Source organism: Podarcis gaigeae (assembly GCF_964106915.1).
Source record: "Podarcis gaigeae genome assembly, chromosome: 10".
NCBI classification, from domain to species: domain Eukaryota; kingdom Metazoa; phylum Chordata; class Lepidosauria; order Squamata; family Lacertidae; genus Podarcis; species Podarcis gaigeae.
This window is the reverse complement of record NC_139686.1, coordinates 50651665-50673398: the sequence shown is the minus strand read 5'-3', so window position 1 is coordinate 50673398 and position 21734 is coordinate 50651665. Positions and strand designations below refer to the sequence as shown.

Sequence of the window (21734 nt, the reverse complement as noted above, 5' to 3'; positions counted from 1 at the left end):
CCTAAGTTGGCAGGTGTATATGTAAAGAAACGGGTGGAAGGGAAGAAAGAAATGTAAGCAGTTAAGTCAGAGTTGAGGAAAATGCCAAAAAATAATAATACAGATCATGTCAATTACATTGCAGTTTAAATGTATGTAAAAGGGGGGGAGGGGTAAAGGAAAGTGCACATCCGGACATTAGTAAGCTGATTAACACCTGACGTGTTGAAAACTGGTCCGTCTGCTCTTGTTTGAGCATGTTTAAAGGCAATCCAGAGCTTGACCTAAATGTAAAAAGTGTGTTGGCTCACCTAGATCAGTCTCTGTATTTGTGACTTCTTCTTCTGTTGGGAAACAAAATCTCCTTTATCTCCTCGTAACTGGCTCTACAAGGTATTCTAAGCTGCATCTGCCTGCGCTTCTTGCCAAATTAAACGAATTGGCAGAGTGGTCCAAATCCTTGCCAAGGTGGGGCAGAGTGGCAGATCAGCTGCTGCATCTGAAGCTCTGCCAGATTACGCCAGCCAGGAAAGAAGGTAGGGGAGCTGTTTTTGTTTAAGTTTTTATTTATTTACTTATTTTGCTGTGCCAGCTCCGAGTTGGCATAGCTGAGGAGCCTGGGTTAGGTTTCTCTCTGGTGTATGGTGCGGTTGGCTGGCTCTGCTTACACATACCCCATAACCCCATTTCGGGCCCTACATTGGCTACTGACCGTCTTTAAGGACCAGTGTTATATGGTCTCGGCAGCTGCTCCCAGTCACCAGTCTAGTTGCTGCATTGTGGATCAGTTGTAGTTTCCGAGTCACTTTCAAAGGTAGCCCCACATAGAGCGCATTGTCGTAGTCCAAGCAGGAGATAACCAGTGCATGTAGCACTCTGGCAAGACAGTGTGCAGGCAAGTAGGGTCTCAGCCAGAGCTGCCTTTTAAATATATGGTGTCAATGTGACCTAATGTACATCCCACCTTCCAATAAATAACCCATACCAAGGCAGCTTACAAGGAACATTAAACTAACTTATCAAAGTCACCCTCTTAAAAGCCCACCAGGACCATTCTCTTGGGGCAATTGGTGGCCGTCTCCTTATTTGCTCTGCTCTAAGGAGGAGACTGAGAGCCTCATTTGATGAGTGGAAATCAGCAGGGCTCTTGGCTGTGGCCATTGGTGCCAGACACAGGGACCCGAAAGCACAGGGCAGTTCCCCTGTTCACATTCCCACTAGGCATAAACTCCTTATTTATCAGCCATTACTATGTCCCTCCCTCCCACTCAAACAACCACCTGTCTCAAACTGGATTTATGGCAGATTAGCTGCGCTGTTCACTGTTTGCGACCCAAATAAATGCAAGGTGTTCTTGCATCTTCTCCCACCCTCCTCCAAACTTTCCTGTCTAAGCTGCCACCTCAAGTATTTTCCTCTTTTCCTTTCTACCTGTTCAAAACATTGTTCCTTCCATTCCCAAGACCCTCTTCTTCTCTGCTAGCTATGCATAGATAGACCCATTCTAAGAATCCTCCCTGTGTCTGTCTCTTTCCATTCACATTATCCTTTCCCATCTCCAGAGACAGGGAAGTGCAAAGGAGGGTGAAAGCAGAGTTGCCTCTTTTCAAGTTTATGTGTATGTCATAAACTACGCCCTACAGTGTCTCTGCTTAGCTGCCAAACTAAACAGACATTTGCAATGGATAGCATGCTTATAACAATGGCAAAGTCACGGAGAATGAGAGAGAGTAGATTCATATAAACAAAAGGACAGGAAAGTTTATTGCTGGCTAGTATGCTTCATTTGTAAGTTTGAGATATTTATCAGTGTACATACCGTAATTACACGGAAAACAAGTTCTTTTTCCATTTCCGGCTGCCACCTAGTGTTTGAATGTAGAAGAGTTTTGTAGTACAGTCAAGTATTATTTTCATGCTCCTCCAGAAACCTGATAATTCAGCATTCATCCTGGTTTGTTTGCAGGTAGATTAGATGATGCGGACTATTTAATGAGCATTGCTTCTGATTTGTTTGTGGGGAGGCTAGATGATATTGCATCAAACCAAGTGTCATCCCACACTTTCCAGTATGTTTTCCTGTTGCTTTCCTTAACACAAAAAGTCCAAGCAACTATAATTGTGCCATCAGAATTTGTGGTTATGTGAATGAATCCCACCTGAGAACGGCAAAAGTCTGGAAGCATCCTGTAAACAGCCGTTATTGAGCATCGATTCCAATTGACTTATGGGACAGTTATACAACAACGAATATTTATCCTGCATTCATCCTAATTTGCATGCAGGTTGTTTACACGTCTCTCTGCTCTTCCAAACCATCTCCATTTTCAGATAGGATTTACTCATGCACTGGCAAATTCAAGTTGCTTGTTGTCATGTAACTGTCCAATAAACAAATCAGATAGACTTACTCAATAAAGAACCAAGATATTCTAAGCACCATGTGTAAATTCAAGCAAATCAGAATGGATGCTGAATAGATATGTTGCCTGGAGGAACCCTCTGCCAATTTCCTAACATCACAAAATTCTTTTTTTTTTTAGTGGATTATTTGTGCCAGGGCAATACCGTGCTTTAATCCATTTGAATTGCTTGGGTTGGTGCTTCAAACCCTCCTGACTGCAGGCATCTTCCAGTTGTTTCTGTTAAATCTTGTTTACCATAAAGAGTGAACATTTCCCCACAATATTTCAGTGGGGGGGTAGTAGATTAAAGATGGTGGTGTTAAGACAAATAAAAATGCATAGTATTGGCTAAGCCCATCTTGAATTCTAGGCATAAGCCTTATTACTGTGCCCCTTGCACACTTTATGCATACAGGAATATATTCTCCATATTCTGTCCACGAAAGGGATGTTTAGGCTACGTATCCAGTGGTTTAAGAAAAGAAACAAACATGTCAATCAGAGAGCAAACATAAGAAATTACCGTATGCAAATCAAACAAATGCCCAAATCATTTTGCATAATTTATTCTACAATATCAACTATTATACATAATTAATTCTGCTAGAAAGGCACTGGGCAATAAGTTGTTCAGTGCCCTGAATCTTTCCCCCCTACACCAGGCAGGTCCAAAGTCCGGCCTGGGGTCCACTTGCAGCCCCAGGCTGGTTTCAAATGGCCCCCCAGGCAATTTTGAAATAGCAATCTCTTGTGGCCCCCGAGTGCCTGCCCACCAAAGCCTTTTTGCGGGCTCACCAAGAGCTCGCCCCTCTGTGCGGGGGATGTGGCTAGCCCCCGCGACATTAGAGAGTCCCCGGCGGCGTCACTCCTTGGGTCGACCAATCTCGTCGGCCGGGGGGGCGTGGCTAAATAAATAAATACTACAGTTGACTTTTGGGACTTTGATGTGTGATGCTAATTATTTCCCCCAAGAGTTAAATGATAACTAATCAGAGGCAGCTACAGTTGCAAATGGCAACAAAATATCTGTGAAAGAGGAGCAGGTTTGCTCAAGTGTGTTGCAGGTAGAAATTATTGGCAAAGCCTATTTGGTGTTTCTCAGCTTTCTGACTAGTTGCAGGACCGTAGCCAGACCTAGCAGAGTACACGCAGAATCCACGGAAGCAATTGGTGACTTGGCTGCAGACAGGATAGACAAAGCAGGAACCAGGAACTTGTAGTTAGGTGTTTATTATATACAGTGGACTATTTACAGGAACAGAACATGGATCTTTTGCTAGCTCTCTCTGACACGACTCACAACTCCTACACTGACACACAAACTCTGAACTCACGAACTCTGAACTAACATATTCCAGTTAGTAGGCCATTAATTATCACTCCCTTGAGAGAGCTTGACCAATCAGGGAGCGGTCTCCATGTCTCTGTTATCACCAGGCAGACTTACTCCTTCAGATTGCCTTCTGGCTGTCTGCCAAACCTTAATTGACTCTGTGTGAGTAGCTGCACGTACACAGTGTCCCAACAGAAATACTGTTTGTAATGAAGTGAGCGCAGTAGTTTACTTGCTCTAATTAACAAATAATAAAGTTTTAAGATTTTAAATTCTAGATTAAAATTGATTACTTAATTGAGAAGGGGATTGTAACAAAAACACTGGTATCTGGTGGGCAGACCAAAGCACTCAGCAGGAGAACTATGAGATTTAGTTGAGGGTCAGACGCCTTTTCAATCCCAGCAGGTATATAACAGGAAGACCCAGCCTGCGCAGGCCGCAGTGTTAATTTTATGCATTTTTAAAAATCACCATGATATTTAAGAATAATATTTTATGTCCTTTAGAGGAGAAATTGTGAATTGCAGAATTTTAAATACCTGTCATCATTTCCCCTTCCTCTGAGGCTTCTATCTCCTTTCTCCATGAGCCTGGACAGCCCGAGCTGTTGGTTCTTCAGTGGTGGTGGGGAAGCAGTGAGTGGTGGGTCAGACATGGAAGGCGGAGGGCTGAGAGCTGCGGCAGTGTGGCTCGGGCAGCATGGTGCCTCCCTTCCCATTGGAGCAGCTCGATCCCACTCCTACTTGGGTGGAAGCAGGAGGGGGCGGGGATCCCTCAGCAGCAGTCCAGATCATCTCAGTTTCACCCTTTACATTAGTGCAGGCATGTTGTTCTTTTTGCAGTTGAGATGAATACATTGTAAAATCTTAGTTAATGTCAGTTGGTCTAAATCAGGTATAAATATATTTGGACACAAGTATACCTGGTGTTATGTTCCTGTTCATATGTTGTGAACTTAAAAGTTGACAGACAACCTTTATTACTGTGTAATGTACTTTGCGGGACGCGGGTGGCGCTGTGGGTAAAAGCCTCAGTGCCTAGGGCTTGCCGATCAAAATGTCGGCGGTTCGAATCCCCGCGGCGGGGTGCGCTCCCGTTGCTCGGTCCCTGCGCCTGCCAACCTAGCAGTTCGAAAGCACCCCCGGGTGCAAGTAGATAAATAGGGACCGCTTACTGGCGGGAAGGTAAACGGCGTTTCCGTATGCTGCGCTGGCTCGCCAGATGCAGCTTTGTCACGCTGGCCACGTGACCCGGAAGTGTCTCTGGACAGCGCTGGCCCTCGGCCTCTTAAGTGAGATGGGCGCACAACCCTAGAGTCTGTCAAGACTGGCCCGTACGGGCAGGGGTACCTTTACCTTTACCTTAATGTACTTTGCAATGTTCCTGACGTCAGCTTTCTGGATTTATTTTTCATCTGGCCTTCAGATATGAAAGGCAGAGTGATCCATGGGACGAAATGAAAAGTATGCCATTTGCAATAAACTTTGCATAAAATCGTTGCATAAAATTTGTATTTAATTTTAATGATTCTAAGAATGTCAGGCAAAATGGTCAGGCCTCACGCATGTTCGCTTCATCAATTTATGCCTCAGCTCTCATGCTACCTGTTGCTGCTACATGTTGTAGTCTCCATCATCTGGAGCAACAGTCTCAGGAGTTGAAGGAGCCCAGGAAAGGAGATGCCAATAATAATGGAGAGTTTGAAGCTCAACAACTTCAATCCTAAAAAAAAGCTCAACAACTTTGTTCACTTAATCAAATTTGTCCCTCTGAAAAAAGTTTGGACACCACTGCCCTACACAGTTACTTAGAGATTATATTATTGAACACCACTTCTGTCTCATCCTTGCAGGGTTGCTCCCCAAATTGCAGTGCTGACTAAATTGCGGAGATGTCATAAACCGTTGCAGTATTTTAGCCACGCAGCTATACCAGTACACTTATAAATTATAATAGGAAAGGCTGTTTGGTTTTTTTAAGTGTTTACTTAAAAGGGGGGAAAATCTCCTCCACTTAAGAGCAGCAACTCATCTGTTTGCTGCGACCTTTTTTGTTTGTTTCTAGGTGGGCACATCTAGGTCTAACCCCAGATAAGTTACAATCTTTAAGATTTTATTTTATTTTATGGCTTTATATGTGTTGGAAAGCCGCCTAAAGTGGGCAGGGTATAAATAAAACAACAACAGTATTTATTCTTCTTTCTTTTTCTTTCTTTGCGCGTGTGCGTTAAATACGGCATCTCCATTGTCAACCCGGAAACTCCCTGGCCTAGAGAAGGAGACGCGCTCCTTTAAAGATCTGTTCTCTCTTTTGCCATTTTTAGGCGGCTATCGAGCTTGTTTGTCGTTAAACGGCGCGCGGCTAAACGTTCCAGCTCGCACGCATGCGTACTAGGTAAAGATGGCGTATGCGCACGACCCCTGAGGGGGGAGAGAGAGAGAGAGAGAGAGAGCTTTAGAAATAAATAAATAAATCTCGACGCCTCTCAAGCGCGCGTGCGCGGTGGGCCGCGCATGCTCACCGTCTGGGAAGAAAATGGCCGGTGAGACTGTTGTTCCGGGTTTCGCGTTGGGCGTCCTGCCGGGCGGCCTAGAGGGTAGACCGTCGACCTTCGGGGAGCCCTGCTTTGAGTGAGCGGCAGCCAGCAGTTCCCTTGGCCTTCCGTCTCCTCGTGCTGCTGCCTTTCCTCGTGTTGTCGTCGTCGTGCGCGCCTTTCCTGACCCGTGTCAGGAACGCGCCTGTTTACCTGGGTCTGTGAGGCGCCCTGTTGCCCCTCTAAGGTTCGCGGTGTTTTGTTTTCCTTGGTTACGGGGTATTTTTGTGTGTGTGTGAGAGAGTGAGAGTGAGTGTGTGTGTTTATGTGTGCCTTTCGTGTACGTTGCGTAGCTTCGGGTTGCCCCTGGCTTAAAAGGCCTTCAGTAGTACCATTTACCTGTCAAAGAGATAAACAACTACCTGACATTCAGAAGACATCTTAAGGGAAGTTTTTAATGTATGACATATTAGTGTATTTTTGGTATTTGTAGAAGCCGCCCAGAGTGGCTGGGGAAACCCAGCCAGATGGGCGGGGTACAAATAATCTATTATTATTATTATTATTATTATTATTATTATTATTATTATTATTTATTTTATAGGTTATGCTTTTATATATGTTGAAAGCCTCCCTAAGTGGGCGGGGGTATAAATGATAAAAAAATATTGTTATTACTATTACCAGTGAGCAAGTTATGAGTTTGAGCCAGGGGTCCCGTGGTAGTTTGTCCCAGGGGCGTGTAAGTCAGCTGCTGCTATTATTGTTATTTATTTATTATTGAATTTATATACCACCCTATGCCCAGAGGTCTCAGGGTGGTTCACAGAACAAAATCAAAATATAAAACCTCAAAATATATAAACAAAATAAAAACAACAAACCAGTGAGTGATAATACACAGCCTCTCCTCATACACCTGGTGTCTGGGGGATGTGAGGTTCTGCTTTAGGCTGAGACTTCAAACATTCACTGTTTCCCTAAAAGTTGCCCACCTGGTATTATTGGGCCCTGGGGCCTTTCATTCTTTCTCTCTCTTAGCTTTGGCTCTTAATATAAAGGAAGGAACACAATAGTATATGTGATGCCTTCCCTCTATATCTCCCTTTCTCCCCATCGTTTGAAAACCTTTATAGACTCATAGAATTGTAGAGTTGGAAGGGACCACGAGGGTCATCTAGTCCACCCCCTGAAATGCAAAGTTTGGGGCTCAAACCCGCGACTTTGATATTAAACGTATCATGGTCAGTAGACTGAGTAGCAAAATAGCTTTTGATATTCCTGTTTGTGTGCATATAATTTATAAGACTTTTTCCCGCAAGAATGTTTGCTTTTGGAATATTTTCTGACTGTTAAAGGTTTTGAGCTGTTCTCAATCTTTAAAAAATGGGTGTGTATGTGGTTGGTTATTTCACTAGTTTTTCTGCCTTCCACCGGGCTAAAGATGTATTAAGGAATACATCTATATTGTGTATGTGACTAGCGTACGGCTTTGGTGTGGTCAGTCTTGTGTCCTGAAAACACACGTAATACTTGGCAATTTGCTTAATTGTATTTGTGAGCTTATATCCAGCTTATCCTCTAAGCATGTCTCACTGAAACCCAAAGCTATTAGGCTCTGAATGTTTTCCTCCTGGTTTTAAGTGTATTCCTGTATGCAAGTGCTCATCTTGTCAGTTATAAATAGTGCCTTGTAATGTGTGATCTTGGCTGTTCAAGAAAGATACTAGGAACAGATCAAGCAAGTGTCATGTGCCCTGTTGTCAGCTAGCTATTCTCTGTTACTCAACTTGTTCATTGCTTAAAATAAAATGATTGTATACAGCTTTTCTTTCCTTAGAATGCAAGGGCAGCCCAAAATATGAAATGCACCAAGCGGCATTGGGGCACACACAGGCTGATTTGATGCAGTACTTCAGTGGAGAGCTATTCTAGGAAGTTTCCCTGAAACATTTTCCCCAGAGGCATTGTTGATTGCAGTGAGAAATGCGATAGATTATTCATGCCAAAGTGCAATGAAGACGTAATGGTTGGTGCCAAAGTTCAGTGAAAACTTAATGTGGTGAAAGAGTTGCCTTAGAGTAGAATTGTTGGATTAAGTGATGCAACTGGCAGTGGGTGGTTGTTGTTTTTTGATTGTGGTAGTGCTTCCATTTGCACAGGGCAGAATGTCTAATTCTCACTGATACTTCATATTCTGTTCCCCCAAAAAGCTTTTCCTGGAGGTTGGAAGGTTCTGTGGTATGGCATAGAGACCTGCATTTGGTAGGGGTGAAAATGAGGTGCTTTGCTTTACACTAACAGAAGAACTTTCACTAATACAAACCACCATGGGAAGGAATCTTATTTCTAATATGGTTAGGTAAATCTGTGTCTAATTACACTCTTGCCTTGTTCTTATAGGAATGAATAACATGGTGCCTTTTATCCCATAGTCTATACTTTGAGGGAGTCAGCATGTTCTCTATTTTATTCCAAGCATCCCCAAACTCAGCCCTCCAGATGTTTTGGGACTACAGCTCCCATCATCCCTGACCACTGGTCCTTTTAGCTAGGGATGATGCTTAATATGTAGCTATTCTTGGGGATGTTCTGATACCTTGCTTCAATGCATTACACTGTATCTGAGTATTGGTAATCCCTATAGCTAATTTCAGATTACTTTTGTTTAACTCGTTTAAACAAATGGCTTTCCAGAACGATACAATCCTAAATTTGATGAGCTGCCTCTTAGGCTAAGATCAAGTATACTCACTATTGGAAACTCTGATTTCTCTTTGTCGAGCATACTTTGCTCAATAGACTAACACTCTTTATTTTTCATTTCAGGTAACATCCTGAAGAGTGATGTTTCCTTTTAAAAAAAGATTTCTGGACAAAACAAATTTATGGATGACTTCAGTATTTATACGTAATGTCAATTCGGTTGTCTTTAGATGCCTATCTGTACTTAGTAGCTAGTTCAAAAAGCCTTTGTAAACAAAACACCAGACAACTGTATTACTTGTACAGACCTAAGCTTTTTTGGAGTATAACTCAAGCTATTCCTTTTAGAGTTTTTCACACAAGCAAACCATATTATAAATGGGGAGGAGACAAAGCACTATGGTATAACAAGCACTTCTGTTATCATGACTCCTTGCATTACAGAGCTTCTAAACTTAGTACTTCTAAGGAATTGACAAAAACAAGCAGTCGCATGTCACGATTTAAGAACACTTTAGAATCTGTCTCAAAAGCTGTGTCTGGAACTCACAGTGAACTGATTTCACGGATAGCTCGGCTTAAGCCACATTCTGGTATACTGAACAGATCAGCTGAAAATAATGGCCAAGAAAATAGTTTTCATACGAACCCAGAAAATGTCAGACAAGCTGCAAACAACAGAAGTCAGAAAGACTGCAATGATAGCATAGATGATAAGAAGCTTGTGCCTGTAAGTGAAGACTTGGGTCCCAGTAGTACTAATCGTGGTTCATTGAAAGATCTTGCAGATTTCAAAAATAGCCTTTTTCATGTTAGCTATTTTGCTACAAACTTTGGAGAAGCATACAACTTTCTAGCAAATCACATCAATTGGTACTTTAGCACTGGTGGTATGGCTCAAGAGAAAAAGGGGAATGCTTCCCCTCCTAAATCACAGACTCAGGGGGGGAAGACACTTGATACACCAGAAGATGACATATTAAGTAATGAAAACAGAATGAATGCAGTCTCTGCCTTAATACCTGCAGCACAGTCTCCAGACTCTGTGAATGCCAGTGCCACCGCTCCAGCTTCCAGCAAAAAGGGTATTGCAAGTTTTCTTTCTTACCCAAGTAACAGTGTACAGGCCTTTGTGGATAGTTACATTGGAGGACTGGTCCCAAAGTTACGATCTGATCCAAAAACCGCTTTGCCAGAAAAGAGCAAAGTACAAGAAAGTGAGGATAAGTTGAAAGATGACGAGGAGGCTAAACGTGCGGAAGAGAAAGAGAGGAGGCTGTCCCTTCAAAGGGAAAAGGTAAACCTCCTTAATCATCACTTCATAAGCTATTTTGTTATGTAACAGATAAAATATAGTTATAGACAATAGAAGAAAATGGGGGGGGGGGGCGCAGACCAACAACCCCAAACCCCTGTGTCATTGATTTTAACAGAACAGAGTATAGAATATTTTTAAAAGGTTATACAACTTAAGAAGCAGCTTTGTGAAAGTACTTGCATGGTTAAAGTATATGTAGAGATTTTTTATTTATTTTGTACACTCTTACCGTAAAAGAACTAAGTAACTGGATGAATTGGCTTTCTATTTAAAGAGTGCTAGTTTGCAGCAACTCTGTAAATTAGTCTATAAAAATGACTGCCTATGCAAAAGTAACAAAAATCAGGTACAGAACATCAACAGCCTTGAGGTCAGGAGATAATCCATTAGCGTTTAACTTAAAAACAGCCCTTTCTGTTCACCGCAAGGACTTTAGTCACCACAGACAAATCAGTGTTCAGAATACTGCTGTTGGCCTTATAGGGCTGTGGTAAGGGCTGCCAGAGTGAGCTTAGTTGAACACAACTCTGTATTGAGCACTTTAAAGTGCTGTTTGCGTCCCACTCTTGTTTTTTCTACTGTCTTCCCTGCAACTCTCTTTAGTAAGTTACTGGTGCACAACAGTACAGTGGAACCTGGGTTTCGAACAGCTTAGTTGATGAACAAATCAGCTCCCGAACGCCAGAAACCTGGAAGTAAGTGTTCCGGTTTTCAAACTTTTTTAGGAAGCCGAAGGTCCAGTGCAGCTGCTGGCTATTGTTTCTGGGGCATCTGTGCCAATCAGAAGCCGTGCCTTGGTTTTCAAACGTTTCGGGAGTCAAATGGATTTCAGGAATGGATTAAGTTCGAGAACCAAGGTGCCACTTTATTAGCCCAGCACCCTTACTACATATTTCTGGACTTGAGATAAAAAAAATCTGAAATGCTTATAAAGCTCTCCCTGTTTGTCGGACATGGAAATAATTGCTGGAAACTACACGGGGGTGGGGGGTGGGAAGTACTCTTGCACTCAGGTCCTTCTTGCAGGTTTCACATGGGCTGGCCACTCTGCGAACAGGATGCTGGACTAGATGGGCCATTGGTCTGATTCAGCAAGCTTTTCCATGTTTTTATAATTATTAACTCAGCAGAGGTAACAAGGTAAGTGGTTATTTTCAGTTTCAGTCTAAAAAAATAAAAATGATGAAAATATTATTTAGCAAAAAAATTGCATTTTTATTAATTCCAGAGGCATTTTCTTAGAACAAAGCCACCAAAATCCTTCTGGTAGCTTAAAAGCTGCAGTCCTGTACGCATTTATTTGGGGTAAGCTCATTAAAGTCAATGGGACCTCTGAGTGTACACGTATAGGATTGCACTACATGACACTTGTAGTACATGCTAGGATTCACGTAATCAGATGCAAGGAATGGTCATGAGTAGTGAAAACCTATGCATGTCTGTTTAGAAGTTGTATTTTCAAAGGACTCCCTGATAAGTGTGCATAGGATTGCAGCCTCAAGTGGATGCCTATTTAACTTATGCTCATAGAGAAAAGGAGGGAGCCAACTGCCTGCCTGTCATTTTTAAAATGTGCTTGATAAAGTGGGTTCTGGCCCACAAAAGCTTGTGTTGCTAGATCCCTTAGACCAGTGATCTTCAGCTGGTGGCTCGGGACCCGCTACTGGGTCACAGCAGCAGCGCTGCCAGCATACAAATATATGATTAAAGGTTAATAAATGGGTCCCTCAAATGCACATTTGGGTTGAAGGTGGGTCCTGAGTTTGAATTGGTTGAAGACATCTTAGATATTTGATTGATTTTTAAAATTAATAAAACATTCTCTTCTTAGATTATTGCAAGGGTGAGTATAGATAACAGAACCCGGGCTTTAGTGCAAGCATTACGGAGATCATCTAACAGAAGAGTCTGTATCAACAGGGTTGAAGAACTGACATACCATCTCTTGGAATTTCCAGAAAGTAGAGGAGTTGCTGTTAAGGTACAAATTAATTCTATCATCTCACCATGAATTGAAATCACATCCTCATTTTGGAAATAATAATTGTGAGCTATGTATTTTACAACAATATATAACATCTAAGTGCGTATTCCACTGGATATCAGGCTATATAAGAATCAGTGGCTTCTTATATCCTGCCAAGTTGTTGTTGGTCACCAGCTCTCATCAGACCCAGCCAGCATAGCCACTTGTCAGGAACAATTGGCATTGAAGGTCCACAGGTTAGCCATTGCTGCACTAAAGTTACACCAATAACTGGTGCAGGGATGGTAATGTTATATAATATTCAAAGATCACAAGGTTGTAATACAGTCATTTCTGACTTATAGTAGATTCTGGAATTGAAGATATCTAGTTAGTTACACATTTTGAGTCTTTTGACTTTCATTATTGCCCTGCAACTTGAAAAATAACACTAACTACATTTTTCAATAACTGGAAGGTTCTAATAACATGATCCTGTGAGTCCTACAAATTTTATTGGGATTTGTTTCCTGAGAAGTGTGCTTAGGATTTCAGGCCAAGTATAGTATGTGTAAGAATAGTGTGAAGAAAACATCAATGCTTTCTTTTAAATTTAACAGTATTTACTTTCATAAATTTTAGTTTTATATCTGGTGCTCTGGAGAAGCACCAGATAGATTAACACTTTTTGTGCTGCATTTAAAATCTTTATTTTGTTTCCAGGAAAAAAGCATTCCATGCTTGTTGCGACTAAGGCAGGCAAATGATGAAGCTCTTCAGGCTGCTGTCAGGGAAGCATTGGCTGTAATTGGCTATACAGACCCTGTAAAAGGGTGGGGCATTCGAGTTCTCACTATTGATGGCGGGGGAACAAGGTAGGGCTGTGAAAGTTACATCTGTGTCTTTAGCTGGAGTGAACTATTTTAAATTTATGTATCCCCCCTTTAGTATAGGCAGCAGACATAGTCCTCTGCCTATTTGAGCTGAGAGAGAAAATATAGCAGTACTCTTGGAGATTAAAAATACAATTTTGCATGCTTCATTGTGTCACTGGATTCGTAAATTTACATTTATGCCACTGGACTATACAGTGGTACCTTGGGTTAAGTACTTAATTCGTTCTGGAGGTCCGTTCTCAACCTGAAACTGTTCTTAACCTGAAGCACCACTTTAGCTAATGGGGCCTCCTGCTTGCCGCGCTGCCGCCATGCGATTTCTGTTCTCATCCAGAAGCAAAGTTCTTAACCCGAGGTAATATTTCTGGGTTAGCGGAGTCTGTAACCTGAAGTGTATGTAACCTGAAGCGTATGTAACCCAAGGTACCACTGTAATAGTTTGCTTCCATTTGAAGAACACTGGAGATTCTCAGTGAAGTCAGTCTCTTGAGGGTTGATTTACATGCAGCCCCATTGTGTGCCAATTCATGAACATGACCTGTGTTTACATGCTCGCTCCTTATGTTGTCTTCCCCTTTCTGTGCAACTTGAGTTTGCCATTACATCTGAACGAGCAAATAATAGTTTGCACAAATATATAATCTGAATAGCTTTATGCTAGTTTGCAATCTTCATGCAAATATAGTTCGAGGATTCAGTCATAGTGGCAAGCTAGACTTCCTGCAAAAGTGAAAGGAACTAAAGTTGAAATGGAGGACGAAACGCAGGCATACATGTAATGTTAAACAATGAATCGGTGTAAAGGATGGACCAGCCTTAACACATTTTTCAGAATTTATCCATAACCATGATAACTGGAAAGTTTTCTCCATTAGCAAGATGGAAGTGTGGCAAGACCGTAGACTGGAGAATAGTTATGGGTCTCATCATCATATTAATGTGCTGAAGGGTTTGCCTGCTTTTGGCCTGTCATTAGCCTGAATTTTGTTTCTTTTAAATAAAAGGATCTTTCAAGTCTAATTCCTAACAGAAGTGTATACAACTGTATATTATTTTCTGTGCTTGGTACCCACTTATTTGTTTGAAAGAGGTCACTTGAGAGTGTCCCACTTTCATTTACTAACAGACTGAAATTCTCAATTGATACCGCAAACAACTTGCATCTTCAGCCAGGTTTATCTTAGTGTAAACATGACAAATATGTAAATGTTTTTAAATAACACTCCTGTTTAAACTTATTTGTGAATTTGTTTCTCTTGGGTCATGACCACCTGCTCCATCCTCTGTTGTTGCTGAACAGTAGAATCTTATACAGTTTAGATTAGCATATACTAATATCTCTGGAATGCAGGAATACCTTTATTGGTATTTGTGTAGTCTATCCTGGAAAATACATGGTGAGTTCATGAGTCTTAGGGTGGGGTAGTTTCTCAAACAGAATGAAACCAAGCAAGCAAACTATTACTATTATTATTAGCATTTTTATCCTGTTCTTTAGGCAAAACATGCTTGAATACCACCTTCTCAACTATCAGTGAGAAGACAGGTCCCTGTTGTCAGGTTCACAAACTAAAAGACATGACACAAAAGGAGAGCGGACTGGGAGGGAGAAAGAAAAAAGCAAGCTCAGACACCAATACCTTAGTTACAGAGATTTTAAGGTTTACAGCAGAAATCGAAAAATTTGAAGAAGAGCAGATGAAGAGGTCTTGCAGTCCCATCTCTCTTCTCTTAGCCGAAGGAGTGGCTGATGTATATGGAATTAAGGAGTTGATGTAGGTGGGTTTAAGCAGACAAATGGAAAGGCGCTGTATAATATGCTTTTATGTTGACCACCTTGCGGAGTAATAGTCATTTTTTCTTAGATAAAACAAGGTTTTTTCCCCATATCTGAAGATAAAATCAAAGAGTTATGCAGTAAACACAGTGGCTGTTGGCACACTTGCTTAATTTAGCTAATGTATCTAGAATGGACAAGGCCAGGGGTCGGCAAACTTCTCCGGCGGTCGTATCGCCCACGCACGGGAGCGCACACACCCGTGCGCATGCGCACACTTCCGTCGCTCTTTCCCTGCTGGCTTTCGGATCATGGCGGGGGAGGAGGAGGCGTCTGTGGCTTCCGATTGGCTGCAGGAGCTTCCTGCAGCCAATAAGGAGCCGTGGCTGCGTCTCAGAAGTCAGTCCCCGCATGGAACTAAACCAGTGTGGTGTGCCAGTTTAGCTCCATGCAAGGACTGACTGAGTGGGTGGCAAGGGCCGGGGGGCGGTTTAATGACCCCATCGGGCTGTATCCGGCCCGCAGACCATAGTTTGCCGACCCCTGGACAAGGCCATATCTGCGTTTCCTTTTGAATGTTTTTAACCCAGAGGCATATCCTAAAACAGGAAAGAATGATGCATGTGAGCATGTTAAATTAAGAAGAAAATAAAACTTCATTGGTTATATAATTGCCTGTGGAAAAAATAGTGGCAGATATCCAGTTTCTTTCACTGGCAATAGAAATGGTTTAGGGCAAGCATTTTTCTTCGATATTTTGTCATATTTAATGGACCATTTATAAGAATTACAAGCCACCTTTGGTTTAGAGTTGAGATAGCTAGGAGCATGTTGAAAGATTGTCCTTGGTAAAGTCCCTGTAAAGCTCTTTATCTTTTCTTTTCATTCAGTGCTCATTGTCAGTTATGGTGATATTTTGGACTAATCTCACCAACTGTCAACTAACATAAATTTGACACTAACCAATTAATTGCTCATAAAGTACAGAACTGCCTGAAAGCATTAATTACTCGTAATCATTACCATTCTGTCTTGTTTTGAATCAGTGAGCTGTGAAGGTATGTGGTAATGTATTCTTGTTTCTGCTTTCCTTAGCAACTACTTTCTCGCTTGATGTCTTCTTGGTATCTGGGCTCCTTCTAGCACACATTCTCTCCAAATGCCGTGATTTCAGTTTTTGCCTTGGCAATTTCTGTTTTAACTGTGAAGCTGCCATTAGATTTGTGCTCCACAAAATAAATTTCACCAACCTTTGCACTTAAATTCTCATAAAAGTGTTAATTAACAAAATGATAATATTTCAGCTTTAAAATGATAAAATATACTGGATTCAAAGGGTTGTGTACAGCTGAGTTCTTCCTCAAAGTAGACCCATTGGGATTAATGAGCACAGCTAAGTTAGGTCCATTCATTTTGGTGGGTCTCTTCTGAGTATAACTTAGTTGAATACTACCTAATGAGCCTAAGATAGTTGTGTCTATTAATGTCAATTGGTCTCTTCTGAGTAGGACTAGCACTGACTCAAAGTTCCTTTCATCAGACAGAAGTATTATGGTCCTATATAAGGGTCTGCCAATAAGGTCTGAGGTTGAGAGTGACTCATGGTAGAGGCAAGATCTTAACTTAGTGGTTTGCACCTTGGGTTTTAATCCTGTGCTGGCTTACTGAAGAATAAGCTCTATGTAGACAGTATGTTAGGACTTGATAGCTAAGATAACCAGTAAGTCAACAATGTGTGCATGTTTCACTTTGTTGGCTTCTTTTATTTCTCAAACACACAACCTATAAGATCTTAAGTTGCCAAGGTGTCATGCAGTTCAGGTTTCATATTTACATATTTTGGTATTCCCTGTGGTCAGCTACCTTAGGACTGATGCAGTTTCATACCTTATGTGTTTTGAGCATTGGTTGCTGTGGAATGGTGCAAAACAGCTCTGCTTTTGAATATGCTCTATGAGTACCATTACTATATCCTACTGCAGAAGATTGCAACCACTAGGAATATTCCACTTCAGAGCTACTGGTAGAGAGGGGAAATTAATGACTTTAAAGTCAGCATTGCTTCTCTGTTCTTTACCAACCTTAGTAATCTTTTTATTTTTCTTTCCTAGAAAGTATATATTTCCTGTGACCTGTATAGGAAACACTTATTAAAGCATATCTAATGGGAGAGATCAATCAGTTTTGAACATGTTGTTTGCCTTTAAATATGCCACATTTCCCAGGATATAGCAATGGATGATGCTGAAAGCTTGATAGCTAGTGGCTTAAACATACTGTCACTTGGCTATTACTTAACAAATGATAAATTGCATAACATTTTTTGGTTTTTTGTGTTACAGGGGTTTAGTAGCACTTCAGACACTTCGTAAGCTAGAAGAGCTCACTGGAAAGCCGGTTCATCATCTTTTTGACTACATTTGTGGAGTGAGTACAGGTAAATAGTCCTGCATGGACTTCTGAGCAGCATTCCCCATCACACTTTTCAATTGCATTATCTATGGCTTCATGTGATGTGCAAACCAGGCCATTATATTCTTACACTCTAGGTGGCACTATAAATGAATGCTTAATGTTAATATCTCAGTTATATTAGCATGCATTTATCAACTTCTAAACTCTACAAATAATTTGTCCTAAAAATATGTCTCAAAAATATTTATAATCAGGTTGCATAGACATTGAAATAATATTTACACTCCAGGGACCAAAATAATCCTGATTTTTTTTTTAGCTTTTAGAATAATCCAAGTATAAAGATTTTTATCTCTTTATGCTGTGCTCCTATAAATGAGTCATTAGGTAATCATATAAAATACCACATTTACAATTTATGAATCATGTTTGCTTTTAGGTGCTATATTGGCATTTATGTTGGGGTTATTCCATATCCCTCTGGACGAGTGTGAAGAACTTTATCGTAAACTAGGAACTGATGTGTTTAAGCAAAATGTCATTGTTGGGACAGTTAAAATGGGCTGGAGCCATGCATTTTATGACAGTGAAATCTGGGAGAAGATTCTTATGTAAGTTAAATTTATCTATTGATTTGTTTAAAATCATCACTAATTTTGCTTACTTCAGTGTACATCAAAGTATTAAATAGGCACAGTCCTCATTCTACCATCCTGTAAATTCTAAGAATTCATATCACAGTGACAAATGTTACTGCAACAGAGGAGTATAATATTAACTGCAAGTAGATATGGTGACACCTATCTTTAAAGTCCGTGGTTGGTGATTCTTTAAATAGTTTTTGTTTGTTCAGGCTGCCAAACCATTTGAAAGCCTTTTAATATAATTTTGTTTCTGACAAATAAATTGAGTTGGGGCCCTCTGTTTTCTTTTTACATGCATAACTGCTCAATAGCTCTCTTCATTGTGGTTCATTATTTTCACTAAAATTCCTCACCACCTGAGGAATTTTGTCTGTATGGCTAAAACTGTGGTAAATGTTAAAGTGTTCTTGCCGTTGGTCTAAAAGAAAACAAAAATGGTACAGAGTTTGGATCTAACCTATTAAGTTAGTTGAAATTGAGTCCCATAGATTTCTGTCGGAAGTAAAACATGACTAATTTGTCAAATTGATTTCAGTAGAGGCTGCGGTCAGCTGATTTAGTCTGGATGCAGTCCAGTAGAATCCAAATAAATGATCTCCCTTGCCTAAGCGTTTAGAGCATGAATATATAGTATGTGAGAATAGTATGTGAGAAGGAATGACAACTGAAGAACAGGGCAGCTGTATTTCTTTAGAAATATTTTAAAAAACGGCAGACAGCATATTAAAAACAATAAATCGTAACTTGTCATGTTTTGTCCTTTTTCCATAGAGAGAGAATGGGATCAGATGTTATGATTGAAACAGCCAGAAATCCCAGATGTCCTAAGGTCAGTGTACTTGATCAGTTGTTTTTTTTTAATGTACTGCAAGCATGTAAGATTGTTTAAACATGTGTTGCACAACATTTCTATTAAGTATTGTTCATCTTTGTTTTAGAACTCTTTTCTCAGTGCTCAGTTCCTAATGTTACCATCAGCATGTAGGAAATGGGCATTTAAACAGGCAAGTGGGCACAGAATTTAAGTCTGTAGGCACATTAATCCAGTGAGTGGTCATTGGAAGTTAAAAAGTAAAAATGTGTTCCTGAATCTGACAAATTCTAAACCTGATCCATAGTAGGATGAATGTATATATACTTTAGCCACCTAGATTCCTAACTTTCTTGGTCAGTCACTTGCAAAGTTCAATATGAACACGATTCTAATTTTTGCAGTATGTGTCTTCTAAGCAAGCAGTTGTCAGTGGGGAGAGAGTGACAGGAAGAAAACCAAGGAAGAGGTTCCCTGGCCACTGTCTTTCTTTAACCCTAAATACTTGGTATTTATACAATACTTGGCTGAAGCTCCAATACTTTGGCCACCTCATGAGAAGAGAAGACTCCCTGGAAAAGACCCTGATGTTGGGAAAGATGGAGGACACAAGGAGAAGGGGACGACAGAGGACGAGATGGTTGGACAGTGTTCTCGAAGCTACGAACATGAGTCTGACCAAACTGCGGGAGGCAGTGGAAGACAGGAGTCCCTGGCGTGCTCTGGTCCATGGGGTCACAAAGAGTCGGACACGACTAAACGACTAAACAACAACAGCAACAAATACTTGGTATTGGGCGAAAGGATTTCTACCTCATATTTTGCCATGTCTTATGAGCCTGGAATAGCTTGTACAAAAGCAGCTATAATGGGGCAAGGCATGATTGTCCTGTACCTGAGCTGAGTCATGTGATTTATTCCTAGTACCTATTTCAGATCTGGACTGTAATGAAACATCTAGTTACAGTCCTTTAGTTTTACAACTTCTGGGGACACTTACAATAAATATGTAAACAAAAATTAAAACAATACAAAAATGTTCCAAAATACTGCTTAAACAGCAGGACAACAAAGCAGTTCAACAATATACATACATACAGATACAATTTTATTTGTATTCTGCCTTTCCTCAGTTCAAACTCAGCCTTATAACATGGGGAAATAAAACCTACAACATAACAAAAATAGTCATAAATAATAAGTTAAAAATTACAAAAAACTAACAGCAACAACCCTTCATCCAAGCAAAAAAAACCCCCCAAACAACCCCCTAGCCTGAGTCTGTTCAACAGCCTCAGCTTTTGTAGCTGGAGTCAGTCAGGGCCCCGCCATCTCAGGCCTGGTGGAAAAGACCTTTGAGACAGAGAGCAGCTCTTCCAGAACTCTCAGCAAATGGTCAACAAGATAAAGCACTTTTAAATGGTCTGACTGAGTAAACATGTGTTTGCCTGGCATCAGGAAGACTTAAGATTCAGTATTAAGTGAGTATTAGGATTTTCTACCCCTGGCTTTAAGGACTAGACTTGGCCCTTCTACTCCTTCAGTCCTGACCAAGGTGAATATACTGGGGGAAACTGATCTTCAATGCTGATCTTAATGCAGCCATGCATAGAAGACCTGCTGCTCTATCTTCAGAGCTGGCCAGGTGTGCCTCACACAGAGTCAGAAGAACCTTCTGAGGTGGAAGAAGGACATACAGTGGTACCTCGGGTTACAGACACTTCAGGTTACAGACGCTTCAGGTTACAGACTCCGCTAACCCAAAAATAGTACCTCGGGTTAAGAACTTTGCTTCAGGATGAGAACAGAAATCACACGGCAGTGGAGCGGCAGCAGCAGGAGGCCCCATTAGCTAAAGTGGTGCTTCAGCTTAAGAACAGTTTCAGGTTAAGAACAGATCTCCAGAACGAATTAAGTTCTTAACCTGCGGTACCACTGTAGTTTTTCAGCTCTGCCATCCTCTACAGAGGAATTCCTCAGTTTTTCTTCTTCCCCCACGAAGGGCTTTTCCAGCACCCACAAATGGGTGCTGGTTTGCCTGTTTCTCCTCCTCAGCCCCAAGTGGGTGCTGGCTTGCCTATTATGTCCCAGTCCAGCAGTGGCTCATTTCAACGGTGCAGCAATATGTCTGGTAACCTAAATGTTCAGGATCAGCAGCTTCCTTTTACTCCTGACTGCAGGCTGTGGCAAAGAATTTTATTACCCCTTCTCAGCCCGCTTCAAATGCCCAGATGTCAGAAGCATAACCTGTTTCAAGTTCTCAGTTTTTCACGAGCGCTGGGGCTCCCTCAGTCTGTAGTACTTCAGCCTCTCAACTATCAGCAGTGGTTACTTCTGCATCTGTGGTTTTTGCTGAAAGCAGGGATGCTTCTTCTCCATATCCTCACTTTTTTAACCGTGGGGAAGCTCTTAACTCAAGCCCTGCTTCTCAGCAGTAGTCTTGTTCTCCAGCAATAGTTTTCTTCCCCAGAAGATCAAGATACAGACCTGATTGTAGTCAATAAGGAAGAGTGGAGTGGGTGGTCTGATATTGAAGACTCTGATTCATATTGGCTTTTCCTAGGCTCCTGTTACTTTCTGTTGCTTTGCAAATCAATGGTGGCTTTAGAATTGAACACTCTAGCAGAGAGAGTTCACTCTTTCTACCTCCAGGGCTCAGGGTCTCTGTACAGGTAGGATGAATTTGGTTTGCATCATTAAATACTGAAGAGCATTGGTTTGTGTTAGCACCATCTAGAAATGTACAAATCTATACATTGCTTTTTTCATAGCCAAGTAATATACCTTTCAGCTTTGCGTGTGATAATTCTTCTGTTTTTTAAGCTATTTTTTTAATAGAATGATTTTACTTTGTAATTGGGCAGAGAAAAACAGTACAACAATAGCATAAATGCAGGGTTTGAGTGCTTGAGTCACGATTTCTCAAACAAAGACAAGTTCTTAAATGA

At 41.1% G+C, this 21734-nt stretch overlaps 1 protein-coding gene across 5 annotated transcripts in view; it reads left to right on the top strand.

The window, feature by feature from the left end:
- The first annotated feature begins 386 nt into the window (after positions 1-386).
- PNPLA8 (patatin like domain 8, phospholipase A2) overlaps positions 387-21734 on the top strand; it is a 35956-nt gene continuing 14608 nt past the window's right edge. Inside the window, exons 1-7 of one of the 5 annotated variants that reach the window (XM_083699177.1) lie at positions 387-515; positions 9083-10256; positions 12109-12258; positions 12967-13118; positions 17259-17353; positions 17771-17942; positions 18747-18804. In XM_083699177.1, the coding sequence (XP_083555303.1) occupies positions 9168-10256; positions 12109-12258; positions 12967-13118; positions 17259-17353; positions 17771-17942; positions 18747-18804 (1716 nt within the window). In that variant the 5' untranslated portion in view covers positions 387-515; positions 9083-9167. Of the gene's footprint in view, positions 516-6102; positions 6501-9082; positions 10257-12108; positions 12259-12966; positions 13119-17258; positions 17354-17770; positions 17943-18746; positions 18805-21734 lie in introns of those variants that run through there. The other 4 variants (XM_083699176.1, XM_083699174.1, XM_083699175.1 and 1 more) reach the window with 4 other exon arrangements.